Raw genomic sequence first — 19267 nt, forward strand, 5'->3', positions numbered from 1 at the left:
CCCTGCCCATGGCAGGGGGGTTGGAACTAGATGATCTTTAAGGTCCCTTCCAACTCTAACAATTCTACGATTCCATGATAAAAGGTGATTACAGTGATGTGTATAGATGATAAATACGCTGATGATTCTCTTATTGAGCACAGGGGGATTTGTCATGCAGTAATGAACTGAAAAAGATATTCAGCAAGAAAAAACACGGAGGAAGACAAAAACAGAGGAAATATAATGGTAGCAACTGTGTACTGCACAGTGCACTGAAAAGACTAAATCCTGTAATGTCAGCTGCATCATTCTGCAAGTCAGATTCCTGGGGAAACTTTCTAAATCCTTTAATTAAACTTTCAAGTTTCTTTTCAGCTCCCTATATTCTAGAAAACAGTCAAAGCCTTCATCTTCCTACAAATATTTTTGCAACTTTTATGCCCATGGCCAAATGAACTGAAGTAGGCAAAATTGCCATGGAACAAAACAATTTAGAGGACATGAAAGCAAGGAAAGCTCCTAAACCCAGCAGACGTGTGCCATCTCTATGCAAAATCCCAACTGCTACTGCAATTTTAGTGGTAGCAGCTCTGTTTTTCCAATAGGCTCATGTTCAAAGCAGAGCTACAGAAACTCTCAATAGTCCCAACTGCTGGGTGCCAAATGGGAGCTAAATAGCAAGAACACCACTCTCAGCTTTAGAGCTGTTCTGTTTATAATTTAATACATGTAACACCACTCTTGGCTGTGTTTTAGAGGGAATAAGCAAAATTTGCAGATAGAACTGGTGAAGACAGCTGTGAAAAACATGTATAGTGAAATGTGGTATTGTTACAAGGAATAAGTCACTGAAATTGCTACAGAGTGAATCATATCAAATGATCTAACAGCTCCCTGGTCTTGGGCCTATGGAGTCCATACAGTCATTGGGAGCCTTCCCAGCTCAAACAGTACAAAGCAACACTATTTCTTCCAGGAATGTGGTCACGGGATCAGTTTTTCTTCCTCTGGTCAAGAGGGACCTTTCATTCAGATAACTTACCTACAGGATGGGGAAGGCAAAACTGGGACTTCATCAGTGCCTCTCAGATCCACCCCAGCCCCACAGACCGCCCACACCTCGGTCTCCAGTTCCTAGCGTTGCCCACATTGCCCAGCTCTGCCTCTGCAGATGTCCCCCAGCCAGGACTCTCCTCCTTCCCTCTCTGTCCTGGACTGGATCACTGACACACAGAAAGAGGTTTCTCCTCTACCATTCTTGCCTTGAATAACCGTCTCCATCATCTCTTCTCCCCATACTGCTGTCACACCTGGCCTCCTCGCTTGTCTGTCAACTTTCCCTGGGGTTTCTCTGTATTCATCCCAGAAGCACGGCTTCCCATGCTGATGACCGCTTTGTCTTCGCACCTCTGTTCAATCTGCAGCCCTCCTTTAGCTCTCTCACTGACGGAGAGAATCTCTCATTCCACTTTTTTTCCCCTCCCAAGTGCCCCCAACCTTCCTCTCGCTCCTCTCTGCAAGACCCCAGTAACAAAGACATCAACCTGCCAGTCACCTGGCCGTTGCTCACCCACACTGCTCACCACAGCCTACACCTTTTTATTTTGGTTTTACTAACTTCTCAGCTTTCTCCTCCCTGTTCCCGAGCTTCCCATCAGCCCTCAGCCAGGTTCCTCTTCCTGAAGTTAAGTTCTAGTTCTCCACTTCTCTAACTGTTCCTTCAGCACATCTTAACCAGTGGTCATCTACCTAAGGGCAAGATTAAGATGAGCTTCTCTTGAGATCCTATCCCTCAGACACTCTCCTTCTTTAATACCTTCTCTGGAGCAAGCAGATCTCAAGTCTTTCTTTGTTCACCACCTTCCTCTGTAGCGTCTAACCTGGGACTGGTTCACAAAGCCATTATAAAATATGGCTAAACAAGAACTTCATATTTTTAATACACACATACCCCATCCATTTTAGACATCCAGAAGTTACATTTTTGCATTCTTTATCCTCTCTTTCCATGTTCTGAATAATGCCAATGATATGTCAGTAATGGATAAAATGAATTTTAAAAGACCACATTAAAAACAAACAAAAAAAAAAAAACCCAACACAAAAACACCAAACCACCACATTTTAAAAGATGTCAGAAAGTGAAGCAAAATTTCTGGTTATAATTAAAGGAGCTGGAAGATGGGAACACATGGATGACCAGCATCTTTCCTACAAGGGACACATCAGGTGCTTTCTTCAAAGAAAGATAGATCCAAAGTGCTGACATAAAACAGCAGGTCAACAATGGGAAATTATAGCTAAATATGGGACAGCTTTCAAGTGTGCAGCTTCCCCAGGAACCAACGCTGTGGTTGCTGCATTATGAGTCTCCTGCCAGCTGTCGCTTGGGAATGGCCATGACGAGAAACCAGCCAGCCTTTTCCATTGACACCTAGCCAGCAGAGGCACTGCCTTGTTGGCCCAGACATCTCTATTCACCAGCACTCTTGATGCTAGCAGCCCAGGCTCTGCCCATTGCCCATATGACTGGGAAAAGCAAAAGCTCTTGTATTTCTATTTTCTCCTTTACCCGTAACAGTAGCCTGTACCAGAGAATTAAGACTGGCATCGCAGACTTTAACCTGCTTGCTGAAGAAGTGGATGCCTTACCCTCAGCTTGATTTTATTGCAGAAGTGCCAAGACTATGAATTTCAGTGATCCAACATCTGTAAGTTAATATTCTTTTCTGATGTAAGCCCTTTTTATTTACATACACACACTACTGCTGCTAAGAGCAGCAAAATAAAGTCTTCTGCCAAGCTTTCTGCCATTTGTTTGTTCTGGAGATGCTGATGACCGTGTCATTCCCCATCACTGCTGACAGGGTTCACGCAGTTTTCCTTCTTTGGTAAAAACAAATACATTGTCCTTTGCACTGGCATGGGGCTCAGGCAGAGATAGAACAGGCATGCAAAACGAAAAGAGTGAAAACCACAGCAACAAAACCTTTCATTTCAGAAATGTGTTTCTAAGGAGAAGTCAACTTAATTTTCAGACTAAACAGCTCTCATTTTGTCTCACCAAAGACACTGGACTCTGGACCATGAGCTCACTGGCTTCCAGGTCACTTTTGATGTGACACCTCATGTGACAGATGTCCTTGCCTAGACAACGTGGCCAGACAGATGGTTTTCTCCTTGTCCATTCCCATCCTCACTTCTCCCAATTTGTCATATATGCTTTTTTCTCTCCATCTTCACATATTTATCTTCCCACACTTCATTTACAACAGTTCCTTCACTTTAGGGCAATTCTGCAAGACTTTTCTGGTGTGTACATATTGCCACAACTGAACCGATTATACAGGCACACAGGACAGAAAACCTGGAGGACAAACAATTCTTCTATGGCAGACTGTATCCTGGGTGACTTGCAGCAAGAAGTGAGGAGACACGACTTCCAAGGAAACAGTTGCTGCTCTGGCTTTGGCAAGAACTAACTCACTATCACATGTGTATGTGTATGACGTGCAGACACACATAGATGTTATATTTGTATGTAAAAGTATGTAAATATTACATACAGATACATTAAACTCTGAGTCTCTGATGTACTCAAATATTTGTAGCTTGGCTACGAATACATACAGGTTGTTTAAAAGCATGTTTGTTATTTAAGAAAATTTTAAAAATACAAATTTTATTTATTTTAGCATTTCAGGGAGAGGGGTGAAGCTACTCACCAGAAAGAGGATCTTTGCCTATCATCAAAACATTTGGTAAATTCATTACAATCAGCTGCTGGAGGACTTCCTAAACAAAAGAGAACAACAGGCAAAGTTCAGTGCAAAGGAATTCCAATCAATTACACCACAAAGAATACAGAGCTCCATCGATTACAAAGCTTTTAACATACTGGCAGGTCAGAGGTCGCAAGAGGAAGTCCCACTTGAGAGAGAAACCACTATTTGAAGATGGCATCAGGTTGCACAGCTAACATACACTAATCGCCTCTTTTAACAATGGCTAATATGGAACTTAAAGGGTCCCATGGCACTAATCAGGATAAATGCAGGGCCATGCCAGGCACAGCCATCAGTCATGCCTTTAGCCCAGGCATGACCTGTATTCATTTGATGTTCAAGATACAGCTGCTGTCATGTTTCAGGGCATACAAATGCAGTGGGTTCATCAAAGGTAGCTAAGCCATTCTGTGAAGTTTGAGTAATTCAAGTAATTGGACAAATTATTTCGTGGGTCTGAGATGTTAATGACAGGCTGGGGAAGTGGGTGTGGGGAAAAGCTATGAACAGACATCTTGCAGTGCTGAGAGAAACTGGATTTAAAGTTCTAGATTTGTTTGCATTGTTTTTAAGGAGTAAAACAGATTTAAGTATGTCATGAACCTTGTTTAAAGGTCTTTTTATTTGGGGGGTGACGATGGAAGGGAGGTGCATTGCTTGGTCAGATTCAATATTTAAACATCAGCTGCCTGAAGCTACTCTGAAATGACAGAACAGGCTTAAGGGGCAGGAAAGGCTACAAGCCCTGGGGCAGGCAAAATCATAGAATGGTTTAGGTTGGAAGGGACCTTAAAGACTATCTAGTTCTAACCCCCCTGCCATGGGCAGGGACACCTCCCACCAGACCAGGTTGTTCAAAGCCCCGTCCAGCCTGGCCTTGAACACCTCCAGGGATGGGGCAGCCACAGCTTCTCTGGGCAACCCGGGCCAGGGGCTCACCACCCTCAGAGTGAAAAATTTCTTCCTAGTATCTCATCTAAATCTACCCTCTCAAAGGTGGACAAATAAAAACACTGCAAAGGGGACTCTGCATGGTAATACGTTCAGCCGTGCACCCCAGTAACACAACGACCACAGGAGTACAGTTGTTAGCATCTACCTGCAGCTACCAGCACTCACTTGTGACGACCCAAATAAAACATTTTGCAGGCAAGTATTTCTTTCACATAAAAAGCCTGGGAGGAAAATAGTTGTGCAATTAAAGCACTGTGCTGGTATTCAGGAAACAAAAGGTCTGCACATACAACTCTACCAAATGTCTGGCAGGCGCCGTTTCCCTGCTTGTCTCCATTTCCCAGCCCACCTCCAGGCCACCGAGAGGGCAGAGGCACTGGTCCTGGCAGAGTACTGGGAGCCAGGGGAAGAAGTGCTGCAGCCCAGAAATGCATTTCCCGAAACAATCACCCATTCACCCAAACACTTCCCCCTCCAAGTTACCCCATTGTTATTTCTGTCCTTTCAAAGTTACCATAGGAGGAAAATTAATCCTGATTGAAAGAGGAAATACTTCAGTGAGCCTGCAGCATTTGATAAGTAATCAGAGTGGATACTGTAAAAAAAAAAAAAATTTTTTTTGGACATAATTAATTTTTTGTCCTCTGATCCATACCCAAAACATACTCCTCCGCAGTTTCTCTTTTGGATAAAGCAGAAATATCTCAGTGTCACAGGGGTTTTGGTACTGTTAAGAAAGAAGGCTCCATAGACCTTCATACGATGTGAAGTTTGGCTAATGAGAACCAAGAATTCACTGAGTCGTTAGCCAAATGCATTTTAGAATTTGTGCATTTGAGCATGGCTAAACAAAGATTTACTTGCACCCTGTTACAGGTGCAAAATTTACCGGATTTAATAGCACAGGGCTGGACTGCGATATCTTGCTATGACAAAACAGCATGGCATTGAGGCTTTAAACCAAAAAAAAAAAAAAAAAAAAAAATCAGAATTTGCATACACCGAAGTATTGAGCTTTAACCAGCAATTTCCATGGCAAAAAAAAAAAAAAAAAAAAAAAAAGAATTGTGCTTCCAGTCACCCAGCGTTGTGGAGCGGCACTGAGGCAGGAATGCATAAGGAATTTGCGTTGTCTTTGTGTAATCATCAGATCGCTAGCTATTTAACTGGCAGACACAAAAGACATTACAGCTAACCTTTATGCCGTTAACACTCCCACGAGCTCCTTCTGTAAAATTATTTGAGTACACCATCCAACATAGCCACGACCAAACGCCCTCGCAGCTGCTTGAACTTAGTATTTTCTGGCAAGAATCCGACAGTCACCGAACACAAGCAGAAATGGCCCCGAGCCTGCAAAGAGTCATTTCTTAATTCGGATTGAAAGATTCAAATTGTTGCAAGAGGTGATACTCCGACCTGTTTATTTTTAAACTAAATTATTTAAACAGATAATGATCTTTATTGTTCTAAACACCTTCACCTTCAGACTAGTGCTTGTGATGATAATACCTAGCCTTTGCACAGTGCAGCTCACTGTGGGTGTCAACACTCTAAAGGAAGGTCAATGTCATCACTCTCCTTTTTCAAGATAAGGAAAGTGAGTCACAGAAACAAAGTCCCTTCGCTTTAATAAACTATGGTCTGTTAACGGAGATGTACCAGTGAACCATCCACTCACACAGCTACAAGTGCAAGATAAAACGTGTTAACTGAAAACTCTTACACTGACACTGATGAATTTAGCTCAGATTTTGTCCAGGCTAAAAACACAGAAAGTTAATAAGGCTTAGCTGACACCCAGTGAGTGACTCAGTAGCTGGGATAATGTGACCGTGTCCCACGCACGTGGCTTAAAATCCCACATCTGGAAACACAACCAAAGTCCCCTCCCCTAACAGCAAATCAGGAATTCTTCAACTTCTATCTGCCTGTTGATCTTTTCTTGTCTTCCTTATCTGAAGCAGCAGTAACACAATTTGACAAGCAAAATGCTGTGCCTGGCATCTCTGCTCCCCTCACGTCTTACCATCCCACCACGAAGCCCCTGTGAAATCAAACTTGGCCTTCGGGCAGGGAGCTGGGCTGTGAGAGCCTCTCAGATGGCACCAAGCATCAAAGGGCTTCACGGACCCGATCAGCTCCACTGGACACCGGCTGAACCTGGACGTAGAATCACAGAATTGTCCAGGTTGGGGGGGAACCTTTAAGATTATCGAGTCCAACCTAACATGCTGCTGAAGCCCAGCCAGCAAAAGAAATGGAAGATAAAATGCAACATTTCCCCATAAGGGCAGCAAGTTATTGTATTTTATAAAAGGATGCTGTTATGCTTAAAATCAAACCTAGCTGCGAGACACTGCAGCGGTGGCAGAGATGACATTGACGTGTCCTTCTTCCTCAGGGGACCAGCACGGCTAGGGGCAGCACGCCCAGGCAGGAACTGCTGGAGAGCAAAGCCGAGTTTTCAAACACTAAATAGCCCACAAACCCCACGGTACTCCAGAGAGCAACTGTACAAGCAAAAAAAAAAAACCCTAATTCCTCCTGTGAGAAACCTTTTAACCATTTTCACAGCACAACTAAAGCTTGGTTAAAACAGCAAAGGTTACAGCAACAACATATGGTAACAATTTCCCTGATTATGAGAACAATTAGTATCTGAGCTGCTAGCTTTACACCTAGACCATTAACCAACTTGGAGGCCGGCTACTGCAAGTCAGGAATTACCTCCCTCAGACTATCATTTGCCCCCCTTCCCTTTTTTTTTTTCTTTTTTTTTTTTTTTTTTAATTGTTGCTACTGAGATTTCCATAAAAAAATAATGTTAGTATCAAAGCGTTATTTAAGGAATCCAATTCAAACCAATTGATTTGGATTGAATTCAATTGGTTTCAATTGTATTCCTTAATTCAATTCAATTAATTGAATTGAATTAATTCAGGCATTAGTGCAGCACCTGTAGGTGCCTGAAATGTTCCTCTACAAGATCAGGATATCACCAGCTTGAAGAGATTTGTCCAAAATCTCAGCTCCTTTGACAGCAGCGATGGTTGCAAGAATGGATGCTTCTAGATTGCAAAATATAAACATTGGCAGCCCAGTCTTACACTATTTGAGCCAGATCAGTAGATAAAGCTCACAAAGGTTTCTGCGTGCAGAGTTAAGTGTCCCTGTATGGAGCGGGAGGCCTTCTAAGGGATGGGCAAACTGGGTGTCGGGTCCTTGCTCACTGTGCCTGCTGTGTTTGCCTGCAGAGGAGCTGGGCAACAAGAGAGACGCTGCCTACGCCGGGGGAAGTTTGGCTGGAAGCAGCTAGGGTGCCAGTCCTGGAGTGCCCAAGGATTCAAAAACTACCTAGAAATCATGAGGTTAAACATAAATAAATTCTGTGCTCTCATTAGCAGCATTCTAGCATCTAAGCCCCTGCTGCACAACTACTTCACATCTGCAAGCTCTTTGCAATCACTTTGCTAAGAAAGGAGCTTAAAAAAAAAAAAAAAAAAGAGCCAAAATTCCTCCACACTGATTCTAGCAGTCAAGGGTTTTAGGAAAAATCGAGGCATGTACAAGATTCAGGATAAAGTTCTAAGCACTGAGTTAAGCACTTAGGCTTATTAAAAGCATGAACAAACATATTCATTCCCTCCATCTACAAAGTTTCTAACTCGTTTCTGGAGTGCGGAGGCACATTTTACCTACTCTTTTTATCCTTCCAAGATTACACACGCACACCGTTTGCTCTGTCTCAGATCACCCGAAGAGGTGCAGGGGCAGCTCTCGCTCTCCAGTCACTGTGGTCACATATTAACCTTTTATTTACCTGTAACGGGGTAACCGGGCCCCTTGTAATTTTGTAGGAACAAAGTCTCCTTGGTCCATACTACACTTCAATACACATTTGCTTCTTAAAGATCCACGTGCAACAGCATGGAATAAAACAGTCTTAAAGTATTATTCTTGGTTGGATTTTTAAGTGCCAACGTAAGCGTGTCAATGGCCCTTACAAACAATGCATCGTTTGGAAAGGAGTAGGGAAAATTGTCCTTTCCACGGCTGAGAGACCAGGCAAATACAAACTCTACACAAAAACTTGCCCCTGCGCTGCAGTACAGCATTAGCGTAGAGTAACTACCAGCTTCTCATGCAGAATTAAATTAACCTCTGCCTGAATCCTAAACAAGGAGTGAGTACTAAATAAATTATGTAGGAAGAGCGGCGGTCTACCGGCCATTGTAATTCAATGCTCAAGCCAAGCAATTCCATTTAAGTATATTGCTTGGCTATAAAATGCTAATTGCCCAGCTGACTGGAAGCCAAATGGTACTTTCCTACTTAAAATGCCCACGAGGAAAAACCATCATCGGCTTTAGTTATCCCAGCAAGAGCAAACACTACCTCGCCAGGGAATCTTGCTTACATTGCGGCAGCAACTCCAGCCAATGGAGCGGGGAAGTTCAGCAGAGCCAACATCTTCCTCCCTTAACCTCAGTATGGATCTGATCTCACCAACACCCCCAGAGTGGGAAACATTTGCTCAAGGAGAGACTACATGCTTAGATAAGGTCTCGGCAGGAGTCACGGGCCATCTGCACCGACCAGCTCAGAGCCCCCCAGCACTGGGATGGGGTGGCAGCTTTATCCCTACGCACCTTCACGTCCCTTTGGATGCTGCCACAAAGAGAGGATGCGAGCTGCGTTTCCCAGGCAAGGTGCACTCCAAGTCCAAGGGACAACCCAACTCAAGCTCCTGTGGGATAAGAACTCTAAGGAAGAGTGAATACTCAGGCTAATGAACAAGTTTTAACATTAACACATACTTTAAACAGCAAATTGAGACACAAGGGTTGGTCTTCAAATATGTTTTCTGCAAAGTTTCCTTTTTTTTTTGAATAGTAATGAAAACAAGTTATTCTGCAGCCTACGACAAAGAGGTTATGTTCTAAAAGAAAAAAAAAATATTCACCTTCCAACACATATATAAACAATTTTTTCAAGTTTTTTTTTTGTTAATTTTGCTATGATTATCTGAGGAATTATTAATGGTGTCAGGGAAATAGCAAGATTCTCTAAACTGTTCAAGAAGGTCCCATAAAAGATTAGACAAGATGAAACAAGTAGTTGCAGGAGAATGACAAGGAAGTGAAACGCAAACAGATCTTTTATGGAGATGTTTTCCATGTACATCTTACCACGCGAGCACGCCTGATGACACTATGCATGTGACTCAGTACTCACTGTTTCCCTGCCAACACATTATATACATGACAAAATTTGATTAAGAACTTCGCTCATCTCTGCAACAATTGCATTTGTTATGTGACAGACTAGAGGATTAGCTGTCTTTAAAGGGATTTTTTTTTTTTCCCCTGAAAACCAGCAAATTACAAAACACACTTCTAAAGACCCTTCAAGTGGAAGCCCAAAAGCCACTAAAATAACTGTTGCTTCATCTGCTGAAAATAATCAGTTCTGACAATCGTAGACTGGAATCTCAGTGGGAGGGGATGTGAAGGAATCATACCTAGTCTTAGCCACACTCAGCCTGTGCGGGGTGCGGATAACCCACCAAATGACAGGAATACACTCGATGTAGAAATATACCATGTAAAAACAGGTTTTATTAAAAAAAATAATAAAAATCACACATATGCAATTTGGATGGCACATAATAGAGTATCATATAAAAAAAAAAAAAAAGCCTAGAATGGACCCATGCACAGTTATCCACCCAATTCACTGTTACGGTTCAGGTTTTGTTGTTTGTATTAGAGAAGTGCAGAGGTCCCAGCCAGGAGCAAAACCTCACCCGCTGCAAGCTGTACAAATACTCAGTGAGACATCCCTGGAACAGAGAGCTTGAAAAATATATGCGAGGCATCAGTAGGCTGATGAAAAAAAATCAGAACAAGCAACAGAGGAAGGAAATGAAAATAGGATTCCATGGTTATAATGTGATCCATTGTGCACATTCTCACTGCTTTATGAACTGGTTAAATGAACTGCTCCAGGCTGGCACAGAACTAAATCACTCCAGACAACAGAGGGCAAGGCGAGCAAGGCAAGACCTGCTGAAAACGTTTGCTTGAAGATCAATTCAAATTCTTTACAGTGCACATTGTTCGCGTTGTATAACAAAGGTTATATGTATATTTAAATACAGGTATTTTTATAAAACAAGTTAAAAGTATTTTAGGACACAACTAGTTTTACTTCTAGACCAGTGGAATAAATAATGGAGACGCTGCCACCCCCACATCTATCAGTTGCAGAGGAAATAATTAAAAAATTTTAATCAAACTAAGTACAAAAATGTACATTTACTTCTAAAATATGAAATGAAATGCTCAATGGCTACATAGCAGCAGATTTCCTACCCTAGTTTCACTGACTCCAAGATGAATCACTTATGTTAATACAACACACAGCTCTGTGGTTGTGCCTAGTGGCAATGTTGATTTGACCCAGAGAGGAGAAAATCCAATTGTGGAGCACTGTGTTCTCCTGCTTTTATTGCCAGCAGCACCTTTGACTAATTTACCTACTTTGCGGAAAATAAAAAGGCTATTGACTTATCCTCAACTTCTCTCTTCAAATCACATGCAAGTGACTTTACATGTTTATAATAGTATCCAGACAAATTACTCTTGACTTCTATTTTATCTCACCTCAGATTTGTCCTGAGGTGGTTTATGCAGTAACAGGGAACACGAAATGTGCTGTGTTAAAGGCCTGTCACTTGGCATTACAAATATAACCAGCTAAAATGCAATCCATCTGTTCAACACGCTTCCAGCTAATCTGTGGTGGTCTCTAAGGACCATAATAAATTAGCCTAACACATATTAAAAAGAAACACCACAGGCCATCAGAACAGACTTCTGAATTCTCTGAAACCCAGCACCAAAGACGCTCAAGTTTTCCCATACACAGTTTGAGCCTGTTTTGCTGGGATAATAAAGCCAGAAGTTTTCACGTCAAACTCTAAAACTGAGCAACTATATTTCAGCTTTTAACACTGATCCCTGATACCAAAGCACATTAGCCATGCAGCACTCTGAGGTACAAACTCTGCTCCACTGCCCTCAATCGCTGGAGTGAAAAAATTTACAATATTAAAATACAGCTTCCCATTAAGAAACAAACACCAACCCAATGAAAGTATTTATAGGAAAACTACACACAAGATGTGTTTTCTACCATTTCTCTTATTACAAGTATTTCTAAAACTTGGGGGTTTGTTTATATGGAACAGACACAGTAAACACCTAACTGGGCACACGATACTAGTTCACATAAAACTGAATTTGTTACTACAATTTCTACACTGCCATGAAGAAGTGCAAAAATAATTAGCCTCAGGCAAGCATATAGTGAGTTGTGGGGCTTATTTAGAGGTTCAGAGCTACAGATCTGCGTTGCAACTTCAACACCGCAATACAAGTCCCCGCCTCTGAAAAAGTACCAAGAACTCCAAAGCAGCTGCCAACCGCTGGAGTGACCACCATAACGCAATGCCTGAAACAGCAGCAGCCGAAAATACAGGAATACAAAGGAGTTAGAGACAGGAAGATGTAGGAATATGTTACACATCATAGCGATACTGCTTTCCTGAAGACAAATAATGAGGAGAGGCTACATAGTTTAAATGTACACACATTTTGCACTTTTGCCAGCATCATCAAGTCATTAATTAGCATAAACATTGCTTGAAAGAGAATGATGCATCTTAGGGAAAACTCTAAAATAATCTGTAAATTCCAGAAGAGCACGGAGGCATGTGTAACAAGAACTGTTTCGAGGTTCTCTAGTACAAATACTGAAAAGCCAAATCAAAGCCATCAAAGTTTAAGTAATAAAACAAATTAGTGAAACTAAGAAAAAAATTAAAAAAGCAGGGAGAGGACACACACAAGAATTCCTTGTTATGAACAATATTTTGGTAGCGAACAGAAGGCCTACCAGATGCGATCAAGCTTAATGTGAGTGTATGAGTCAAATTTCATCAGTGAGTAAGGGTAACAGAAGTAAAACAAACAGCCGGGTTGGCTCTTATTAACCTGATACTCCTGCGCCCTCTTCAAAGCAGGAACTCGCTAATTGTAATTGTCAATCAGTCCCCAAAGGAAACAAGCTGCTTTACCCCTGCCACTCTTATTAATGCCGAGTAACACCTTACTGTCCCAGTAGCCCTCTTGATTGCCATGGGGTCAGCTTGGAGAACAGTATTGTTAGCAGAAGGTGCCATGCCTCGCCTTCATTATGTCCAAACACCCTTGGAGCTGCCCAAATATAAGGGTAGTTAAATGCTTAGAAACAAGCACAAACATGCTCGGTCTTTCCAGGTATTATTTCCAGGATAATACTCCCTGAACAAACAAGATTTAATTCATGTTACATTGGTAAACCATTTCGAGAAACTTGAATGAATGGTACTGGAGAAATGCAGAAAACGACACCTAGAAACTGCATAACAGTAAATACATGGGCAACATTCAGGCAGTGATGACCAAACAGAGATTTTATGGGATAAAACATGTAGGTTATTGGTCAACACTGCTCATTTTGAAATGCACGAAAAACTTTCAGTCTAACCTCAAGAAAAACTCTAATCCCAAGACAATTTTTTCTCCCAGCAAAGAAAAGGGTTGTGACAGTGCTTGAGGAATACCAGCGAGAGAAGTCAGCAAATGGTCTGTTAGCACTAATCTGACCCTCTCCCCGCAATCCCTAACATGTATATTAATGTGAAGGAAAAAAAAATAATTAAGTTTAATTTAAACTGATTAATTTCCAAAAGCTTATTTAAAAGTAATTTCCAAAAGCTTATCTAAAGATTTTTAACCATGAGTTTCCAACAAGCTTAAACCTTCTTGTGCTTGAGCAGCTTATGGGCAACTGAGTATTGAACAACAAATGCATGTTTTAGAAAGCACACAAACAGTCACTATGCCATCAGTTTATTATCCAGCTTCAACAGAGGACAGCAGCATGGGCAAGAGAGAGGTCCTTGCGGCATTTTCAGACAACCATGGAAAAATCCATGTTGGATTTACAGAAGAGGAAAGTTTTCATCTGGTCTGAAGGGAAGACAGCAAGGGTAGAGGGAAAAGCCATCCCACTCTGCAGGGATGCCCAGACAGTAAGATGCTGTGGGACAAGTGATGAGGATGGGGAAGTACAGGGAGGGAAAGCTTTAATTGATAATGTCTGTAGGTTAAAAAAAAAAAAAAAAAAAAAAAAAAAAAAAGAGCTCACATATGCTACTCATCTGCTTTCTCGCTCATCTCCTGCAACAACCTGATCTTCTCATCACTGAGACCTCCCTCTTGCAGGCAAACCCCTGTTACCAACCAGTTACCAAGGGCACTAAAAACTCAAATATCAGTAATGTAGAAAGAGAGTCCTCGCAGTTCAGGGATGCCCCTGTCAAATACTCCTAGAAAACTTTAAGGGCTATCATTGCCGGTTAGTGTTACGAGCTTTCTAATTCTTTTGAAGCAGGACTTATATTCAACATCATTACCTCAACACAGAATCATAGAATCTTCATGGTTGGAAAGGACCTTTGAGATCAGAGTCCAACCATACACACATCCAAAAAAAATACAAATAAATAAATCACAAACGACCACAAACAAACAACCTACAATCTCTGCCACTAGAGCATGCGTATCACCGCATTACCAGCATCATCTAATTTACCCAATATCAACAAGTTCAAGAAACACCCAGACAGTTCCTAGCCAGATCTGCCGCTGTAGCAACAGCCTGCAAATTTTTTCTTGAGGTGGGTAAAGGGAGAAGCTTCAAGTCAGACCAGATGGTTCTTCCACACACCAACATACAGTGGTGTTTCTTTTTCTACCCAATAGATTGCCCCAGGCAAGTAACATGCAACAGATTCCGAAGGACGTCAATGCTTCTTGCACTGTGCAGGTGGAGAAGCTACAGTAAAATCCCAAAGTAACTCCAAGCACCCTTGTGAAAGAAAACACTCCCAGCATTTACCATGTCAATCACTAGTTCTCCCATTAGCACTGTGCTGCAGTTGTAATAAGGAAAGAAAAAAGAAAGAAAAAAAAAAGAGGAGAGAGACCATGCAAACTAGCAGTGGTAACAGTGAATAAAATGGGAGAGGAAATGGGGGCCATGTCCTCAAAATAGCCTCTGGGCCTCCCATCATTCCCTTTCTGGATTTTCTACACTTACTTCTTTTCAACAACAAACAACCTTTCTCTCTGCAGAGTTAGCGTGTCCCACTTGGAGGAGGGAAAAGCTACCTACAGGGAGGAGACAGAGTCATTTACAGTTGACACTTGGCTATTCACAGAGTTTACTGCCAATAACTTGCATCTCAGCAGAGCCAGGTCAGGCATAACGCACAGGCAATGCCCAGGTCAGGCTGCCAGGAACAGCCTCCCTGGTTTTCCCAACTTATTGCCACCGAGAAGGTGACAGGGGAGCCTCCTCCTCAGTCACACCCCAAGGAGACCTTTCACTAGCATCTGATCCCTTAGTAAACTGCCAGACTGGAGCTACCATGACAAAAAGGGATGCTGCTTCACTATGCTTAGCCCTCAGCAGCCACCCAAGGCAAGCGGGTCCGAGAGGGTACCTGGAGCAGCCCCATTACATTCTCAGCCCAGGACACCGGGTCCCACCCTGTGCCACCCCCACCTCAGCCAAGTTCACTTGTTGCCCCCGCCTTTTGGGCACCACATAGTAACAGAAACACTATGCTCTAGAAGAAATGGATATACACACATGTATCTATATAGAATCATAGAATGGTTTAGGTTGGAAGGGACCCTGAAGATCACCTAGTTCCAACCCTCTGCCCTGGGCAGGGACACCTCCTACCAGACCAGGCTGCTCAAAGTCCTGTCCAGCCTGGCCTTGAACACCTCCAGGGATGGGGCAGCCACAGCTTCTCTGGGCAACCTGGGCCAGGGGCTCACCACCCTCACAGTAAAGAATTTCTTAGTAATGTCTCATCTAAGTCTCCCCTCTCTCAGTTTAAAACCATTTCCTCTTGTCCTATCGCTACACTCCTCAATCAAGAGTCCCTCCCCAGCTTTCCTGGAGCCCCTTTAGGGACTGGAAGGGGCTCTAAGATCTTCCCGGAGCCTTCTCTTCTCCAGGCTGAACAACCCCAACCCTCTCAGCCTGTCCTCACAGCAGAGGGGCTCCAGCCCTCTGATCGTCTTCATACATATCTATACATATACACACACATACATATACACATATAGTTCTGCATTATCTTTAAGTTTCTGCTACTCTTCCCTGCTATTACTCTGGAATTACTACACCTGCTCAAACCTGGGACAATCAAAATCTTTCTGGAAACACCACTGGATTTTCTGTACATAAAACTGTCCCACGTTCAAACATTCAGAGTCCCATGGCTCAGCAGCGACAGCATTGGGAGTTTTACCCCACACCACACAGCAACAAACTTCTTAAACACACAACACTAAAAAGTCTGCCAAACTAATAAAGAAAAAGTGTGATACTGTGTACTTGATAAAATTTAAAGTTAGTCTTTCAGGGTCAGGAAAATTCAGTTATTCAAGTTACTTCGACTCTGAGAAATTACACAAAAAAAGAGTTGCTCCAATACTTCCTTTTTGAAAAAAAAAAAAAAAGAGAGAGTGAAAGTGAAAACTCAAACATTTCAAACAAGCATGGAAAACCACAACACAAGGTGCTGTGGTACATTAAGGTTTTAAATCTGCAATCGCAATCATTAAATCCTCCCTTACGACAGATTCATCCTCTATACACTTAAAAAACCCAGTCACCTTCCACGTTCTATTTCACCCATGTGCAAGAGAGAAAGCCAATAAAAATTAATGGTGAAAACCCACCGAGCCACAATGAGTCCACAATTCAAGCAGCAGTTAATGTCGCAGAATAACAAAAATCTCCTCACTATCGCAACTGCACAGCAGAGGAAATATTTCATATTCAAGCAGAAAGAGAGTTATGGGGAAAAAAAAAAGGAAAAAAAAAAAAAAGGAAAAGTCACTACCAACAATTTCACCTACACACAGAACAGGAAACAGACAGTGTCCCCCTGTGCTAGCTGCTAGGTAAAATTTCTTTACCAATGGTGACCCAGGCCATGCATTCACATACATAGGCATACTGGCACGTGCAAACACCCTCTCAAGAAGAATTTTCAGTCTTGCCATTCCTTAGCAGTGCTCCTTTAAGTAATCAAAATGACTGATTAACCTCGCTTAATACAATCTGTGTAATCTACTGTGAATCTTGCAGATAACTCATAACTGTTAACATTAATTAACCCAGCAGAGCTTTACACTTCTTGCTCCCCCACCAGCCTCATACTGCAGACCTCAATTTAAGAGTTCTCTTTCACAACGGCCCTAGCAGACAGCTCAGGCAGAGTTAAGCCGCAATGGCGAGCTTCTGATGGAGAAAATCTGGTTAAATAATTGATGTGTATTTTTAAAGTAGACTTTTCTTCATCAGTACTCAACAGCAGTCAAGGCAAACTTAACGTATACAACACCCTGGGAATATCCATGATATCATAAGAAAAGATGTAAAGGGTGCAGTTGCATCCTGGAAGATCATGTCTTTATGCCATGTGTCACAGAAACAGAGGTAAGCTGTGTCACTATGTTATTATTAACATTCAGGAAAGATTAACATCTAATACTCCTGGTATGCCAGTTTTAAAGCTTCTGACCACTGGATTTTTTATGTCAACAAAACACAATTTCCTCTTAAGCTGTGACGGTAAGTGTTTTCCTGAAAGCGAATCTCATCTATCATGTGCTCATACAAAAGCCTCACCTGTAACTGAAAGAAAAAGTGACTCTCAAGACCTCGTATTTACTGAGGAAGAGCTTAAAAACAGTCACGAGTGTTTCAAAACGAGCAAGAGCCCGCAGACACAAGGAGCTGCTCTGGCTACAGGCAGAAAAAGCAGAACTACGCACACCACCAAAAATCTTTTGCATTACTAGTGTCATTTTTCAACTATACTTCTTAATCTTCAGTGTCCTTTAATGGCGCATGAAGGTGGCAATCGTTTCTGGGCCATTTCCAAGCTGCCTCACATGTGGGTCCTATCCCTTACCTACATCAGCAGAGCTCAGGTTTACTATTCAAGCAACACAATCGAGGGAAACTTAATATGGCGAATCGAGTGACTTGCGCTCCCTATCAGCCAGATCACAAAACAAGAGCAGTGCCACAGTGATGGGCCGGCCTCTCAACTGGCTGAAAGCGGAGGAGGGGAAGGTAAATCCCCAGAAATATGCTCCAGGCAAAAGCGACTCAAGCCTCAGGCTGCAGAGAGCAGCAACACCTCCTCCGGTCTAGCACATTTGTGTAATTTCTATTTTTACAGAGCTATGCAGTCCAAAAGTTTGTATTGTTGTTGCAACTCCTGAGCAGCAGATCTAAGCCCAGCAGCGTTCAATGCATGCCAAACCTCCTCGGTGGCCTGGAAGAAGCCTGACTCCTAGAAGCAGCCTCAGAGGAAGTTTTAAGGGGCACTAGAATCACAGAAAGGCAGCACAAGCACTGTTTGATCAGCAGAGAGCGTTTACACCCTTCACCTTGGTGAAGCACAAAACCTTGGCAAGGAGATCAAGCCATACAAGAGGAAAGGAGCAATGGTAGGTCTGCTGCAAACCCCAAAATGTTGACAATGTTAAGTGCTGGAGTAAGGACTCTTTTGTTCTGGTTTACATGGAGCTTTTCACATAACTTATTCAAAACGGCCCTGCATCATTGTTTAGACAGACTTTGGTGGAGGCATTGAGTTACTTCGACAAACCTGTTTTTTGCTGAGAGCATCAGGAACTGGCTGAGTGATGAATGGGTCGATCAGAAACTGGAGCTCCATGGGAATTAGCTCAGTCACTCACCAAAAGAAATGCCACAGTAAAACAATTTGTGCTCCTTAAACCTAAGTAACAGTTCATGTTTTGAAGCTGGGCATCTGAACTAATGGTCTGGCTTCTCAGTGCTCAGAAAACACGCAGCTCCCACTAATTTTAAAGGGAGAAACAGATGCTTACTACCTGGAGGAAATAATCAGAGAAAATCCAGCAGAGGGGTTGGAACTAGATAATCTGTAAGGTCCCTTCCAACTCTAACCATTCTATGAGTCTATACGTTATAATGCAGTACCTGAGTGCAAGTCTTGATGCTCTGGCACCTCAGTAGCACTACCAGAATTCACCATTCCTCTAAATCTCAGCATAAGCCAATGTTCGTTATCTCCACAACACTAGGACACATAGTAAATACAAGGTGCTAAAGAAGATCACACATTTAAGTTTGAATCTCCAAGCTAAGCAATTTCTACTGACAACATAAATATGCAGAAGATTTGCTAGGTCTCCAAAATCTACTAGTGAACATTAACACACAGTACTAAAAACCAGAATTTCCCCCAAGCTAATCTGCAGTCACTGACGTCGTTCTCTAAGCAGTGATACAGGAACAGGCACAACTGAAACTGAAAATAAAAAGAGCATTTGCCACGTTTCAGATTAGCA

At 42.3% G+C, this 19267-nt stretch overlaps 1 protein-coding gene across 2 annotated transcripts in view; it reads right to left on the reverse strand.

The window, feature by feature from the left end:
- Window positions 1-19267, reverse strand: part of CCDC88C (coiled-coil domain containing 88C) — a 100220-nt gene that overhangs the window by 56245 nt on the left and 24708 nt on the right. For both annotated transcript variants that reach the window (XM_054198503.1, XM_054198502.1), the window contains exon 4: window positions 3708-3777. In XM_054198503.1, coding sequence (XP_054054478.1) covers window positions 3708-3777 — 70 coding nt within the window. The remainder of the gene's footprint in view (window positions 1-3707; window positions 3778-19267) is intronic.

Source organism: Rissa tridactyla, chromosome 4 (genome assembly GCF_028500815.1).
Source record: "Rissa tridactyla isolate bRisTri1 chromosome 4, bRisTri1.patW.cur.20221130, whole genome shotgun sequence".
Lineage (NCBI taxonomy): Eukaryota > Metazoa > Chordata > Aves > Charadriiformes > Laridae > Rissa > Rissa tridactyla.